Source organism: Platalea leucorodia (genome assembly GCF_965183815.1).
Source record: "Platalea leucorodia genome assembly, chromosome: 1".
Lineage (NCBI taxonomy): Eukaryota > Metazoa > Chordata > Aves > Pelecaniformes > Threskiornithidae > Platalea > Platalea leucorodia.
In genome coordinates, this window is record NC_138823.1 from 47,183,425 (window position 1) to 47,200,473 (window position 17,049).

The 17,049-nt window shown below is 47.4% G+C and overlaps 1 protein-coding gene across 3 annotated transcripts in view; it reads left to right on the top strand.

The window, feature by feature from the left end:
* Positions 1–6,285: 6,285 nt before the first annotated feature.
* NOL4 (nucleolar protein 4) overlaps positions 6,286–17,049 on the top strand; it is a gene marked incomplete at both ends in the record, with an annotated part of 200,263 nt that continues 189,499 nt past the window's right edge. For 2 of the 3 annotated variants that reach the window (XM_082327545.1, XM_082327546.1), the window contains one exon: positions 6,286–6,552. In XM_082327545.1, the coding sequence (XP_082183671.1) occupies positions 6,286–6,552 (267 nt within the window). The remainder of the gene's footprint in view (positions 6,553–17,049) is intronic. The other variant, XM_082327547.1, reaches the window with a different exon arrangement.

Below are 17,049 nucleotides of genomic sequence, written 5' to 3' on the forward strand. Positions count from 1 at the left end.
TCCAAAAGTCTCCAAACAAGATCACTAAAAGGCAAATATATCCCAATATTATTCTCATCAGCATCATCAACATCACTCTACGTGAAAAGATCCTAACAGAATTATGGCACCATCCTCCCGTTTCTTTGTAAACCCAGGAACATACAGCCTCTTTCCCCCAAAGATTTAGCAATCTAGTATGTTCTTATAATCCACCTCTGAGTCATTGCCTTGGTCTACCCGCTCTTAATTTTCCAAACTCAGCAGCAACTGACCAAAACCTACTGAAAAAAATAGAGAATATTGGAATTGGAAACAATAAGAGGATTTGTAGGAAACATTTTTATTCAACAATAATGAGTAGTTTCGGCTTTGCTTCAAGATAGCTCACTCAGTAGACAAATCAAAAGCCAGGAGGCGTTCATTTGCTTGCAGTTTTCATACATTAATACCACCGAAGTATCCACCTCTCCAGTTTCTGATCTTCTAAGCAGTGAACGCCTTGGAGTTATCATTAAGAACAACTTTCTAGAGCGGTCCTTTGCCAGTAATATTAGTAGGTGGAACGGTGACTATTTTCTCCTCATGGAAGCTGTGTCACAGCAGAGTCCTACCTCCCCGAATGTAACGAGGTGACTGATTATCCAGCCGCTCGGGGGATTTTGTCACGTACCCGAGACCAAAGGAACACAGCACAGACAAGCCCACGCAGGACGTGAACACCCACTTCTGCCTCCACAAGCGTTAGGGCTGGCAGTGCTCACTGTCGCTGCCATCACCGGGCTGTAAAGGACACGACGACAGACTTCCACTGAAATTCTCTCCAGAAGAAAAGAAAAGCGCTAGCAGGTATGCAGTTGAAAGTAAATCATTTGAGGTTGCGGTTTCTTTATTCCTCAGCGCATCTTCTCTCAGTTCAGCAAGGATATTTTTCAGTCTGCACAGAAAGTGGACTTTCCATCGTAACTCATGGTCAAGGCAAGTTAGAAGTGTCAAAATAATTTTTCTAACTATGTGAGTGAACAAAAAACCAAGAGACAGAAAATTCTTACCCTCTTACCATTAGCTATCCAGTAACTCCATATCAAGCACTGTACTGAAATACAGTGCACGTTTTCTAAACACTCCTCTTTGGCAGAAGTCAGATGATAGATTTCGGCCAAAAGCCTTCTCTCTTTTTCAGCAAGTTTTAAAAACTTGAAAGTGTCTTCTCAGCTTTTTCTATGGATTCAGTGCTACGTCACCACAACACTGTAATTTCATCTAGAAACACTGGTAACTTTGATGAGAGACATCAGGCCCCATTCTGCCTAAGTCTTCACTTTCTATTGCCAGTGGACTTGTTAGAGCTGATAATTCCAATACAATATTTATAACTTATTCATGATTTATTCTAAACCTCTTTCACAGCCTGATGCACATGAGGCAATTTAAATCGCCAAAACTCTGTTTTGCAACTAACACTTCATTACACTGAATGGAAAAGTTCACACATCTGTTGGTGCTGTATTGTTTCGGGCTGGCTGCAGAGCAAACAATCCAGCGAGGCACAGATTTGCTGTAGGAAGGCTGTCTCCAAACGAGAGGACAGAAACTTTCCTTTTCTGACAAAGGCAAGCGAGTTCTGCAGAATGCAGAGCGCAGAAGAGCCTCAGTCTGTGGCGTCCAAGGACCGACACAGCCCCTCTCCCCAAGGATGCTAAGGGAGATTCTTCAAGTTCAGCGGAGCAATGGGGTGCCACTAGAAGTCTTGACAAAAGGGGGGGTCTGTGCAAGCCCTTTTCATTGCAAGGAGACACCGGCCTGTGTTATTAAACCCTGTTAAGTCTGATACCATAAAACCAGAATGGTGAAGCTAACCTCATGCAACTTTCCTTATTTAAATATAATCTTATAGTTCTAATTTCAGAGTCTCAGCTGATTTAAAAATTAGAGATTAAAAATCTGCATTCTAAACTCACCATATAAATTCTGCTGAAATTACTATAGACATATATATATGGACCTATGTAATGAGTATAGGTTACGCAAATATATTCTGCAATGTATATTTATAAAAGAGTGAAGTCATGTACCATGCAATTGACCTTATTTAGATCACCAGGTCTTTATGGTAAGCATCAGTTTTGCGTCCTGGCCTGGCATGGTGGGGTTCCAGGATGCTCCTAGGACTTCTGGCCAAGTGATTAATGGAAGCGGTAATAAAACATCCATAGCTTTCACCAATGCGCATTAAAAATCCTAACTGTAAGACAAGAAACAAATCCAGCTGAGTTAAATATTATGCTAGTTTCTACTCTCCATCCCCACTCCACACCACAGTTGGTTTTCATCCGCTTTTGTTTGTTCTCTCTCCTGTCATTAAACCGTTTGAAAAAATAATGAATGTTTCTGGTTTTTTTAAGGCATGGTCCAAACTCGACTGAATTTAGGAATTCGTCTCTGCTGAGAAGGCATATGGCTCTTTACATGATCCAAAGCTCCTGGGTATGGAATTATTTTCTGATATACTAAAGCACTCCTGCTTATTTCAAGCCTTTCACTCATCCGTGCTCTAACTGTCTGGATCACCACTCCTGGCTACGTCACATCTTCCTTTCCCCCCGCCTTGCTTTGTGAGCTTACTTTGGATTCAGGCATAGCACGGTATCAGTGTGATATGGAAGTTACCGAGAGACCCTCAGCAGGAGGCTGGCTTGAGAACAATTATCTGACAGAATTGTTTAGCAGTGCAGCCCAATCTATGTTACAACCCTTTTTCTAAATGTAGATATAATGGCACATTAAAGTAACGTTACATCTCATAACGCCTGCTGGGTGAGGGTTCAGCGAGGTTCCCCTCGTTTCCCTTCGGCACAGCAGGTCCTTTGTTACTGCCGCTCCTCCAGATCCTGTGATGGACGGGAGTCCCGCGCTCCTCCAACACTAAAACGGGGCTGCCAAGATAATTTACGGGCCCTGCGGCCAACAAAAAGTCTCAGGCCTCCTCGGGTTATCTCGAAGTCCTATTTTTCTCCGCCCATTGTGCCAGATTTTACAGATGCCAGGGAAGGTTTCGACAACACAAACCTCCTTTCGCGCGCCGCTTTTAAACAACAGTTTTCTCCCGGCTTCGCCTGTGTCTGCGGCAGCGTTTCTAGACAGAAAGCAGAAAAGCAGAGAGTAAACACAGGACCGGGGGGCGGGAGAGAGGAGAGGAGCAAGGGTCAGGCGGGGAGACGGAGGCCGGGGTGAGGTGCCCAGGCGTGGGGCTGGCCAGCGGGACCAGCGTGGCCTGGCTGGGGCGCGGGAGGAAGGGCTTCTCCCGGCTCTCTTGGCACCTTCCCTTTTTGCACTAGAAATTCAGGCTCGGCGTAAGCAGTTTTGCTGGCACCGCAGCCCACGGCAGCCTCTTCCTGCGGCGGTGACGGCGCAGGGTGCTCGTCGCTGCCCAAGGCCGGGCAGCAAAAATCCACAGCTGCCTTCGCACCGGCTCCTCCCAGGCCCTGAGCGCCGGGGAAGCCAGGCGCGGGCACGGTTTCTGCAGAGGACGCCGAGTTGGGGCTCGGGGACCCCGCAACCCCCCTCGCTCCAGGGCAACCGATGAGACACGGGCTGTAACCGGGTTTCGGCCTCCCCTCGCCCCCGCGGGCCGCACGACGAACGCGGCGCCCGGCGGCGGCCGCCCGGCGGGAGGCGGCGCGGCGCGGTGCCCGCGGCAGCCCGGGGTGCGATGCGGCCGCCGCCGCTGCCCCGGCCGGCCGAGCCCCCGCCCGCCCGCGGGGCCGCAGGGCGCGGAGCCGCGTCGCGCCGAGGGTCCCGCAGGCGCGGGGAGATGCGGGGAGCGCCGCAGGGGGGTGCCCCGCCGGGCGGGGGCCGGGCCGCGGGGCGGGCGGCCGCGGCGGAGGGGCTTCGCTCTCCCTTTCCCCGGGAAAGCCCGTCCCGGCGGCGGCCACGTGTCCCCGCGGGGAGCGCTCGGCCCCGCCGCGGCCCCGCCGGCCGGTGCGGCGCAAAGTGCGCGGTGCCGCCGCGCCTCCCCCGCTCCGCCGCCGGCTGCGGCGTGCGCGGGCCGGCGGAGGGGGGACACGGGGGGGGGGGGGCGTCCGCCGGGGGCGCGGAGGCCGCCCGCCCCCCGCCGCGGCCCTGCGCCCGCTTCTTGCTCCAATAAGCAATAATTAGGTCCTAAGCTAATGATGTGTCAGCTGATCCGCTCGCTCCGTCTGCGCGGGGGGGCTGCGCCCGGAGACATCGCCATGGAAACGCTGCCCTCGCCTCTCCCCCCCCGCCCGCCCCCCGCTCTCTCCCCCCTCCCCCCCCCCCCGCCCCGGGGCGACCCGCGGCCGGTTCCGCGCCCTCCCCCGCGCCCCGGCGCGGCCGCGGAGGCGGGGGCGCCGCGCGCGCCATCCCGACATGGGACAGCGCTGCCCGTCACCGCGCCGCGCCGCCGTCGCCACAGAAACTTTTGTCCCGGCGGCCAATCAGGGCGCGGGGGGGGCGCGGAGCGGCGCTGGGCCCGGCCCGGTGCGCCGCCGCCGCCGCCGCCGCCAGCCCGCCGCGGAGCGCAGCGCAGCGCAGCGCGGGGAGCGGCGCGGAGGAGCGGAGCGGAGCGGCGCGGCACGGCACGGCACGGCACGGCGGAGCGCGGCCTCCGGGGCGCTGAGCCGCGGCCGGGGCCCGGGTCGGAGCGAGCGCCCCAGCCGCGGAGGTGCCGGCTGCGGGCGGGGGCGCGGAGCCGGGCGCTGGATGGCGGAGGCGCGGGCGGGCGCGGCCGCGGAGAGGCGACGAGAGGAAAGGCCGCCGCGGCGCCTTCCCCCCGCGGAGGGGGTGTCCTGCCGGGGGAGACCGGGGAGAGCGCGGAAATCTCCGGCGTGAACTGAAACTGTGGCAAAGGGAGGGGGAAAAAAATCAAGATTGCTTTTTTCTTCTTCTTCTTCCCCCTTTAAAAAAAGGGGGGTTTCGCTCAGCATCCGCAGGCAAACTTACTTGAATGCCTTGTAGCCAGTTTACCCCCGAGACCAAAGGATACCCCGCACCCGAGGAGCCCTACATGTGTGAGCACCATCATTACACTGGCAGAGCAACCGAGAGCCGCCTCCTTCCCTCTACCAACATCCTCCTGGGACTGATCTCTCGCTCCTCTGGTCCAATATCCGAGCCTCTCTCGTATATATCTGGTTTGGTGGTTGGTGGTTTTTTTTCCTTCTCCATCTGCTGGGATTGCTAAGTAAATAAATGGAGGAAAATTCCTAAAAGGGCATCTGAAAATTCAGTGGGACTGAATATGAGGAAGTGAAATGCTCACAGACCATTAATTTTTTTTTTTTTAAATTAAAAAATATGTACTTAAAACGCGGATCGGATGTATTAGGCTTAGAAAATAGCAGGTAAGAACTTTCTTTCTTTCCAGTACCTTGATGCCCGGCGCGGGGATATCTAAAGCAAAGCCGCCCAGCCGTGGAATAAAGGGGGAGCAAAGAGCCCAGTTTGCCCTTCAGTGCTTCCTCCATCCTGCGCGGCGAGGCTGCTTTGGGGAGAGGCACAGCCCGCCAGGACAGAGACAGAAAGGAGCCTTGCGAGAAGGAAGGCAGCCGAGGGCTGCCGGGGCGGAGGAGGGTGGGCTTTTTTCTCTTCTTTCCTTTCCTTTTTTTTTTTTTTTTTTTTTTTTTCCCTTCACCTGCACTATCCAGAGTGAATCCGGGTGCAGCTGATGTATGGAAAAGAAGAAAGATCCGCGTCAATATTTTCTTTTCTCTTCGCTAAGCCGAGGGATTGGATTTTAATTATTTATCCACGCGAACCCTCTCCGCGTAAGACGCTGCTGGAGCCAGTGGGATAGTCCTGCCTTGCACAATTATTAAAGAGACTGATCACGTACAGTGGAAGGATAAGAGGAGCCTCCACCAGACCCGTTTTGCCTCCTGTGGAAAAAAAAAAAAAAAAATGAAGGAGAACATTGCCACACTATTGAATTGATTGCTGCCCCCCCTCACCCATCCCCCTCCCGGCCCCCCCACCCCCCCCGAACCACCACCACCACCACCACAACAACAAAAAATCCGCCGGGATCTGCCTGCACCGGGACCTCCTTCGCTGGGGCTGGGAGCTGGATGCATTTTTCATGAGCGCTGGGTGAACAGGTGCAAAGTGCGGCGGGGCGGCCCGGCCCCGCACCCCGGCCCGCTGCGGGGCGGCGTGCGCCTCTGCCGGGGAGCCTGCGTGGGTCTGCCCGCCCGCCCGTCCGTCCGTCCGTCCGTGTGCGAGTGTGTGCGTGTGTGTGTGCCCGTGCGCCCCGGCGTGTGCATGTGTGCCTGTGTGTACTAGGAGATTATGGAGAGCAGCGACCGGGACATGTACCGCCAGTTTCAAGACTGGTGTCTCAGGACTTACGGGGACTCAGGAAAAACCAAGACGGTGACCCGTAAAAAATACGACCGGATCGTCCAGCTCCTGAACGGCTCCGAGTCGAGCTCCACGGATAATGCCAAATTCAAATTCTGGGTCAAATCTAAAGGCTTCCAGCTCGGCAACTCGGACGAGGTCAGTGGTGGTGCTGGAGGAGGGAAGCAAGTGCTGTACGTGCCAGTCAAAACCACGGTTAGTAGAGAATTGTCTTCCTTGTTCTATGTCGGCCGCTGCAGCCCGCTCCGCTCCGCTCCGGGAGCGAGAGGCGCAGGGGGAGCCGCAGCCACAGTTGGCTCCTTCCTCCCTCTTCCCCCAAGTCATCATCACCATGTTGCGTTTGCCTGTCACATTATACACCGCCGAGGTCTTTGTGGGTCCTTTTTATTTAAAGCGATCGTGCGCACAACGCACCCTTGCCGGGTCGGTGTTCGTTCTCCTCCTCCTCCTCCTCCTCGTCCCCCCGGTTCCCCCCCGGGCCGCCGCGGCGGCTCGGGGCCGGGCCATTGTCCCGCCGCCGCCGCTCCGGCCATTGTGCCGGGCCCCGCCGCCCCGGGCCGCGGCCCCCCGCCGCCGGCGGGGCCGGTCGGCAGCGCTCGGGGGTAGCCCGCCTGGCACAAAGCCAAGCGCGGCGCCGCTCGGTGATTTGGGGGGGTGGGGGGTGGGGGGGTTTCCCCGGGATATCAGGGTGGGTTTTTCCCTTTTTTTTTTTTTTCCCTTTTTTTTTTTAATTATTTTTTGTATCGTTAGCCCGCAGCCCTTGAGCCGCCGAGCGGCACGAAGCGTGCCCGGCTGGCTGGGCAGCGCCGGCGGCGGGGAGAGAGGATGCTCCACAAAGGCGGAGAGGGTTCCGCCCGGCCGAAGGCAGGGTGTATGTCGTTCCTCTGTGCTGGGGTCGCAGGAGCCTCGCAGCCATCAGGCTTAAAACTCCATTTGATGCGCCAGGGTAGCGTGGCATCCCCCGGCAGGCGCCGGAGCTGCAGGGCTCGGCGCAGGGCTGACAGCGGGAGAGCTATTATGCTTGGTGGTGGCAGGAGCGACAGATTTTCCTATTTAAGAAGATGGGGACTGTTGGCTGCAAGTAGGTTTTGCCTATTGAACTCTCTTAATGTATCATTATTCTTACTTCTTATGCTCTGGGTCAGGCAAGCTAAGCTTCTTTTGTCTGTGCGTGGGGCGGGCGGGGAGGGGGAGCCGAGAAAGGAAACCCGGCAATTAAAAATATTCCTGCCTGGGCATTTGGCTTGGCTGAGCAATATTATCTTTTTTTTTATTTTATTTTATTATTTTTTATTTTTTTTATTTTTGGAGTGGCAGCTTATTCTGACCTAACGGGAAGGTTGCTGGGTGGCGCAGCAAAGGGGCTTCTTGGAAAGTATTCTGGGTTGGGTTGTGACGTAGGCTGCCGGGGAAATCTGCCTCTCTCTGCCTCGCTGAAGTCATAAACCTGGGCATTCCCGGGGGCCGGCTTATATTTGCCCCCCTTGTCATCGCCACCGTCATGGCTGCGAGGAGGCAGAGGTGGGAAATTAACTGTAAGGAGTTTACAAATACGAAGACTGAAAGCGAAAGAGAAGCTCTGGACAGAGTCTGTTCCCTCTCCATGGTCTTTATTCACCAAAGCGTTCTAGGTCTGCCTATAGATTCAGGTTATTTGGCAGATTTCTTTTCTACCGTTAGATGCCTGATGGCTCATCTCTGACCCCAGAGGGTATTGTAGATACAATTTATAACGAAAACGTTGTCTAAAGCAGAAGACTCCAATTAGGTTGGTATTTTTTAATCTCTATTCTGCTTACCGGAATAATAATTTTGGAAAGCCAGTGGGCACGATTTTTTATTCCTCAGATTATCCTTTTCACTGCAAGTTCAAAACTGTAAGCAAATTCAGTATTTTTTAAAATTACATTGACTATGCTACTAAATAAAAAGGCAAAACTTAATTTTACAAGATGGAATTTTAAAATTAAGTGCTGTTCTGGGCCTCTGAAACACCAGACTCAGTGGTGATCAGCTTGTCTATTTTCTCTCACCTTTGCTAGGCCATGAAAGCCTGGAGTCCCACCTTGCATCCCCTCTTCTATTTTATTTTCAGGTCAAAATTTCTCTCATTTATTTTTTTCCTTCAGAGATTTTGGTCAGAGGTCAAGTGCCTTGCTGGTCTTACCTTTGTTTATTTGGGGGAATCACACCCTCAGCTATGAATGTCTCTGTATGTCCCTATATATGCATTTGTATTCATATAGAAGTAACTATCTTTAGATAGCTTAAGCAACCAAGCAGGCATCCTGACAAAATAAGAATGCCTGCTAATAAAATCAAGAAAGGAAAGTTAGCATGCCCTATCTGTAAGCAATTGCTGAATATCTGTACATTATTTGAACAATGACATATAAACCCTTACGGAAAAGGTCTTACACGTAGATAAAATTTCCTCCTGCTGGCCAACATAAATCTGTTGTCCGACACGAATGCGAAAAGTTGATCCTCAGCGCTCTTATACAACAGCCAGCTCTCTGAAACAAATGCCACCCCTCTCCTAAACCCATGAATCTGGTGTCACTATCCCATCACAAAAGGCAGAGGAGTATTTAAGCAGACCCGTAGGGTGGCAATGGTTTGTATGAGCTATTGCCGTGGCAGGGGCAGTGCCTGGCAGACGCTGAAGGCTCTGAAACAACCCATTTTACAGACCAGGGATGCAGCCCCTGGCCTGGAGAAAGCCCACGGCAAAGCTCCTGTTGACTTCAAGAGGCCTAGGATTTCATCCAGCCAGGAATGATAAGTTACAGGGGGAAAGACTGGATTTTCATCAGGCAGTAATTGTTGGTAAGCCTGAAAAGCCCATTCTCTCATTGCTTTAACTCTTACTAATTATTTAAGAGTTTATTAATTTATGACCATTTAGAAACATCCCCACTGTTTTGGTGGATTTTTCCCCCTCTCTCGTTGTTATCCCATACATTTGAGCTCGTCCAGTCCGCAGAGAGCACCACAAACAGTAACAGATCCCCAAACTGTGACTCTCTCCCTCATCCTCTCCCTCTTCTTGTCCATCACCTGATCTCACCATAGGTAAAAGTAATTTCAATTTAATCACTGCTGGCAGCATGAGCGCTCCCTCTGCAGCAACAGGATGGATGAAATTACAAGTTGGACTCTACAGTCACAAGCTGGTCAAAAATAAGCAAATATTCAACTACTTCGTTAGGAATTATTCTCTCCTTGAAGCTTTAAGATTTGCTGCTCAGCTTTGCTGTCAGCCAGAGAGATTTGCTCCTGATGGTGCTGTAATCCACTGCTGCTGGTAATTAGACATCATTACTGCTGCGTTAAAGGGAAAGAGAGAAGGAGAGAGGACAGGCTGGGGCTAATTAACTACTTGATTCTAATGAAAGAAAGAGAGCCTGATAGCAACTGGGAGGTTGCACCGGAACAGGCGAGATGTACAACACAGACTTAATTGAAGCAGGCGTGTCTTGCAGTCTCACAGTAGCTGAGGCTTGGTCTACTTTCATATTCTGTGGGCAGTAGCGCATGAGGTATTATCCTGTTTTTCCCTTGCCTGGTTGGTAAGTAGCTCAAAATCACAGGTCTATCTTCAATACCAAGTTTAAGCATGCCAGCAAGGAGAATGTATAGATGATGATGTGCTGGCTTAATCTATTTTACGGGTATGGTCTCCTCAAGAGCAACAGGAACAAATCAATTTCTGAATGTTCACATCTCTCTGTGACCTAGGAGATGCACTTTTGGTCACCAGGCAACAACATCCCCTGCAAAACAGCCATTTTAGGTCCAGAGTGGGACAACACACAGTAAGGTATTCCTGTGTGCAACCCAGTGAGTATCTCACTTCTGCGACTTTTCAGATTGCTACTGTTATCGCCCTAGGTTTTCCTTCATTAAGCCCAAGCTGCACTTTATGAAAGCAGTGAAATTATGCCTAGCCTAGGCACACTGTATAAACGTGTCAGGCCAACAAATATGCCAAATGGCTGACAGTATTGACTTTTATGGGTTGGTACTCACAATCCATAAGGAGGCGTGGAACTAATATTTCTAGTAGGATATCTTTTCCAACCGTATACATGATTTTTATGGTGGATTTTTTTTCTGTGTATTTTCTGCATAGTTCTTTAACTGGAACTAATAATCTATTTGCAACTTGAAAACAAATTTCTTTTCACCACTTTTCCTTCTCTTGTTTGATGTTGTCCGTAGACACAAATATGGCTCCTAAAATCAGTCTTGATTTAAAAATAAGTTACACAGTAATGGCCCAAGCTGTATCAGCGGATTCTAAACAGAACTTTCCTTTAAAAAAGAAGGGCCAAGATGACTGCAGGATAAGTTTCAAATATAGAATTTACATGGTATTAGCAAACTAATAGAATATAACCTTAAAGGCCAAGTTCGGATTGCTTTTATGTCATTATTAATTTGGAATGACTCCACTGACTTTAATGAGAGCACAAGCCTAATGTATGAATTTTCCTGTGCCTCCTCTTATATTTTCCAATTATAAGCATAGAATGAACTTTCATTCAGAAACCAAATTTTGTTCAATTCAGTTAAATCTTCATATCCTCCAGGAGGATCCAATACCTCTTGGATTGCCACTAGCAGACCAGTGAGGCGCTCTGCAGGTACAGGGCTGTACTACTGAATCTGATTACAGGATTTAGGGCTTAAAATTATAGGCCAGTCGGTTCTATGGAACAGGCTGTATCCCAGCCCACCTCTTGTTCTGTTAGTGATGAAGAATAGTAGATGGACGTATGAGTTTATGGTTCGTTTGATTTTATATAAATTACTTTGTTTATGAACAATAGAAGAAACAGATCACAGTACAAATAGCTTCTATGTCAAAATACGGTGCTTTAAATTATCTTATGTTTTAAATTGTTCATTATTTTAGGGCATTTTATAGCAATCTGAAAATATGCAGCTTTGCTTCATTGCATTTCTCCCCATTTTTGTAGCCATCAATATCAAAAATGAATAAAAGAGTTTGTCAAATATATAGTGGTAGCTCTGCAGCCTACTGAACTGCCAACACATAATGGCAGTAAGTACCACAGAAAGGTGATGCTGAGGGTGAGCTATAATTTATCCCAAGGTACAATTCTGTGGTAGTTTACAGTCATGTTAAATGCACCTTCCAGGCTCAGAAGCGGTACTCGAGCCCTGCCGTATCCATCCCATTTTAACTGCCCACCACATTTTCCTTAACCCCTGTTCAGGTCTGCAGAGCTTCGTCTCCTCCCATTACTCGCAGCCTCTGCCCTGCCATTTGCAGACCTCCCGATGGACTCAGTGAGGAGGGATGCTGGTGAATCAGACAGAGAGTGCTGGAAAATGGTCATAGCAGATGGAACAAAACCCGTTTAGTTGGCAACTCTTAATGCAGGCATTCAGCAAAGTGTTCATGAATAAAGAGAATAACTCTGTCCCGAAATTTAAAAATGTTAAAGCGGCCATATGTAAGACGCCATCTCCACATGCATGTGTGCGAGAGAGAGGCAAAGGGAGATGAAGATCCGAGATTTCTTGGTAACAGTGTTGAGCTAGAATTTTCCAAGGAAACGTGAGCCATAGAGCGCAAATTTTTAAAGCGGGAGCATTTTAAAGTGCTTCTTCTGTAAAACTAGAAACCGTTGACGTTACTTTAGAAACATTAAATAGGGTGTAGCAATACCATAACAAAACCTACTACTGATACATCCATCCCATGCATATAATGCCACAGGATGACAGATTCGGTGCTATCCCCTGGTAGAGGCCAGGCTCGTAGCTCGAAAGCCCAAATCTTTCCAGTCATCCAAAATAAAATCTCCCAGTTTAATTTTCATGCTGCTGTGAACCTTTGCTGAGAAGATTGAGGCGATAGTGAACTTGGTTCCTCAGTGTCTCACCTTCAGCCTCTTGTCAGTGAAGCTTCACTGGATTCGGTCATGGTGCAGCATGGTAGGGACTCCAGCTCAGACACTTCAGCCCTGATTTTCTTCAGAGGTACTGTGTGTTGTTTCTGTGGCTACATAGCTACGTGATCAGTGAGAAATAAGCAGGCATTTGCTAGCAGGTTGGTGCTAAAATGGGCTGATAGGCATCAGTACAGCATCATGGGACTTTTTCAGATCTTTTTATAGAGACAGTTTGTTTCTTTCACTAACTTTTAGGGTGATCACTATTGCTCTTGTTCAATGCTCTAGACAGAAAGGAGACACAATCCAGAGAGACGACACACATCTATACACAGAAATATTTACTCTCTGTACTCCATGTAGAGAGGGCTTATCATGAACACAGGCCCCCATGAGAAGAAGGCTAGTGCTGGACGAATGTAGGAGTTAATGATTCAAATTTCATTTTACACTACAGAAATAAATTAAAATTCGCTGACATTGAACCGTGAGTTTTGGTCTGCTCTTGAAAGGAAGCAACCAGCAGCTCTTGGGTTTGGTCTGAAGGAAGTTATTTGGGTCCTGATCTTCCCCTGTATGCAGGATACACCTGTTGAGAGTTTGCTGGTAAAAGAGGAACAAAACAAGCAGGGCAAATGTTGAAGAGAGATATAAATGAGGTAGATGTGGAGAAAGAGCATGAGACAGCGTGGCAGGAAACCCTCTCCAGGAGGATCCCACCAGATTCTGCAGCCTCCCATGCACCACAGAGCATCACAGGAATCTTTTGTTCCTTCTTGAGTAGATTGACCCTGATCAACACAGCCCCCAAAATGAGTAGAGCTTTCCAGGACCTAAAAGATATTTTGATCTTGTATATGTCATTTTAAACCTGCCAGAAGCCTCTCTGACTTTATAAACCTTGGGAGATGCTAGCTGGTGCACGAGAGTTGTTTGCATTGTCCTACAGCAGCAGTGAAAGTGATCCTGTAGCTTTCTTAAATTACCTTTTTGTTCTGTTTAAATAGATGAGCCTCAAAACCTTACACTTCCACTAGCAAGGTATTTTTTAATGGTTTAGAAACATAAAATATCCAGGTAGGCATGGACAGTATCCAGAAAAGACTTGCTACAAGTGATGGTGTTGAGCATTCTTCCGGATGCAAATGGATTTTCTTAGCGATGATCAACTTTATCGCAGATAGTTGCACGGGCTTCTAACTGCGTATTCAATAACTCTGCAAACTGCAAAACTTGACAGTTACTATGCGCATCTGCAGGGATTAAAGCTAGTTGTTGAAATTGAATTGTAGGGCTTGAACCATTTAGTTGTGTATGTGGATACTCTTCAACTTAAGGGGCGATCTGTAGTGAATGTTTTACTTAATAAATCTGATCTATGTTAGAGTTAACCTCAAGTAAAGGCTTTTTTCAGAAATAAATATTCAGCATAGACTTGGAAGGACAATTTTTATTGAATGACCTACTTGAGCCTAGGATGAAACTCATTCAACCTTTTTCACTTGAGAGCCTGTAATTAAGCTCCTCTGGGACATGAGAGGTTGTATATATTATATCGCCAGTAAGATCTGTGTGTCTGGAAGTTTTGTAAATTTTGTTACCCCAAAGTTTTTAATACAACAAGAGATGGCTGTGATAACATTTTGACTGTACTTAAGAAAATTTAGGAGGTGAGACCACTTGCACTTACATGACTTACGACTCTAACTCACTGTACAATTTTTAAATGTGTATGTCTTGTGATTGCTCTCTTTGTTGCCTCTGGACTTATGCATACCACTACCAATATTGCCAGGTGGATTTTGTAGAAAGCTTTTGTTCAAGGCCGATCCAGAGCTGAAGTAGCTGCCACTAAATCATGACCTATCTGTAGGGTAGAGCAGCGTTGCGTTCGCATGTGGGAAATCAAACTTGTGAATGGACTAATGCTTGCTACCCTGAGCTGATAGAAGATGAGTAACAAGCAAGTAGTTATGCAAGTATTTAGATACAATAAGAGAAGAACAGCTAAGGTATGGCCAGAGGTTTCAGCAGACAGGAAAGGCAAGGAGTGTAAAAAGGTTTCACAGAACTTCCATTTTTCAGCGTGTATCTGTCATCTTCTCTGTTGTGGGTGAGAAGGAAATACCTGTCCTGGGTTTACATTTTTCAGGTGATGAAACTGAAGAATGGTCAGAAATAGAGGAATAAAAAAAGAGGTGATGGCAAATCAAGGTACTAAATCGCAGTGCATCACTGGGACTAATACAAATCCAAGCACACCGAAGAACTTTAGAATGAAGTAACTAAAATATTATTAAAATATACCATTTGCTACTATATACTGCGATGATACTGGAGGATGGCCAAAAATGTAGCAGAAAGAGAAAAAAAAAGGTAGTAAAGATAGTTTGTAGAAATGACAGATGAGTGCACCATATTTCAACACCAGAAAAAAAATCAATAAGAAAATCATTAAAAATAGAGTTGTTAAGTGTCAATATGAACCATACCTGGTTGGCACAACTAGTTTGGATTTTGTAAGGGTTAATTATGTTCCCGTAACCTGTCACGTTCAGAAGTCTTAAATAATTTTCAAGTGAAAATTTGGTTCTGGCTTCCTTCCGAAATGAAACCAATCTGATACTTCACTAAAGCAGGGTTGGAACTTTGGCTATGATGACAAACTAAAGCTGGTGAAGAGTTGGGAAGCCATAGGAAGCGTTCGAGAGCAATATAAATGCAGTCCAATGTGCGTATATACACACATATAGTATATATGCATATGTATATACGCGCAAAACTCGGACAAGTGAAGGGGTTTCAACAGTGGATGGAAAGGCAAATTAATTAGGTTAAGCAAGTCAAGGAAGAATTGGGAGGGAAAATAGAAATATCATAACAAAGGAAAAAAGAAGAAATCATGGCAGGCAGAATTCCCTACACACCATTGCCAGATAATTTACATTTTATGCCATTGTGACATTAGCTTTTTGAGAATTCAAGTTCTTCCATCACAGTTAAAATGTATAGAATTAATATAACATCTCAAGGGAAATATTTAGGAATAATTTCAAACAAATCAATAAGCGTATCTTCAATAAGCATGGCAAGGATGACAAAAATCGGCATTAGGAAAAGTACAGAGAATAATATTGAAAACTTATTCTTCTCGTTAATTAAATGGTACGTCCTTGCCTTTAATAACATGCTTAGTGTATTTACCTCATCTCTAAAAGGTCATGACAGATGAAAGGTCCAGGGAAGGTAACTAAGCTAATTAAAGAAAAGGGGTACTTATAAGAGAAATAGATTTTAATGGTTATATCACCCAGAAAGATGAACGTTAAGAGAAAATGCACAGTAGAAACCAGGCACGTAAAGAGGCAGAAAGAAGCTGAGAGAAATGGTGTGGTGTAAATACTGATGAACAGCAGAGAGAGAAAAATCACCCTTTTTAATCCTGTTCCATCTTCTAAGACGCTTTTGACAACCATCTCAAAAGGTAAATTCAAAGCTAGGCCATTGTTTTATAACCTGTAGTGTTGGGAATGGGAAGTCTGCATTGCAGCCCCTAGAGAAACTCTGATTGATTCAGCCAAAATGTCTTCCAAGGATTTTACAAGAGAACGATAGCTCCGTGGCTCTCGTAAGGGTGTAGTGTGCTCTTTACGTCAGTTCTGCTTTGCTGGCTGGAGCAGAAGTGAGGACGAGGTCACGTTCCTGCTCTTCCTTCTCTGTTCCTCTGGGAGCGCGGGCATTGGTGATGGCGCTTACCTGCTGCCTTGCTGTTACCTGGTGTCTTGCAGCATCTCCCCAGGTGTCTTCCCGTGGACCATCTATCAGGGTTAGTCACGTTCCAGCCCATACAGTCAATGCAAGGAAGGACTTGGGGAGCGTGGTGAAATCCCAGCATCTTCCCTTCCCCTTTGTACTGTATTGCTGGCAGTCTCAGCCGTCGTACTCGTTTCAATTAATAGATTATTAAGTTTTAGGTATGTGTTTTTAGGTTGGCTGACGCTAGCAGAGGAAAATAATTCGGTCATTATTGCACAATGCACCTGGATGCACTGTATTTTGTTTAGAGATTTATTTGTTTATGTACTAATTACTGAGCTCTGAAACATGTTTTGCAGACTGCCTTGGAGACTGGGACTAGACAGTTCGTTGGTCAGTTTGACTGTAGCAGTTTCTGTGGCTCGTTGCTGTTGTGGTATTACTGCTCTGGAGGAAGGAAGGGGACCATTGCGTTCCTGAGCTCCAGCACTATCCTACGTGGAGCAGTGCATTAGATTACAGTGATTTACACAGAAAGTTTGCGATGAACCACCTCTGTTTTCCAATTTCCTCTACTTGCGATGAGATGTAATGTGCTGTTTTCACCTCCACGTTTTTGCCTACTTGTGCTAGCATTTTTTTTTCCGATGCTTGTTGCAGCTATTACCAAACTCTTACTATGGTGGGAAGAAAAGAAAAAAAGGAGCAGAATTATTAGAGAATTAATTGCAAATATGAGAGGAAATTAGCTCATTCAAATGATGACAATTTCTGGAAGACTTTGCTTTTGACTAGTCTGACTAGCAAGTGTGGCATAGATCTAGATGATTTGTCCCACTGCATTTCTCAAGAAACAGCAGTGGAAAACAATAATGAATGTAACTCATTCTTTTCTCCCTTAATCTAGACATAGTCATAATTTTTTTTATGACATCTTTTGATAAGCTTTATCTTTTTATATTCTGAGAGTTCAGCAAAGCCCCATGGCCATGGTTGCCAGAATACTGAA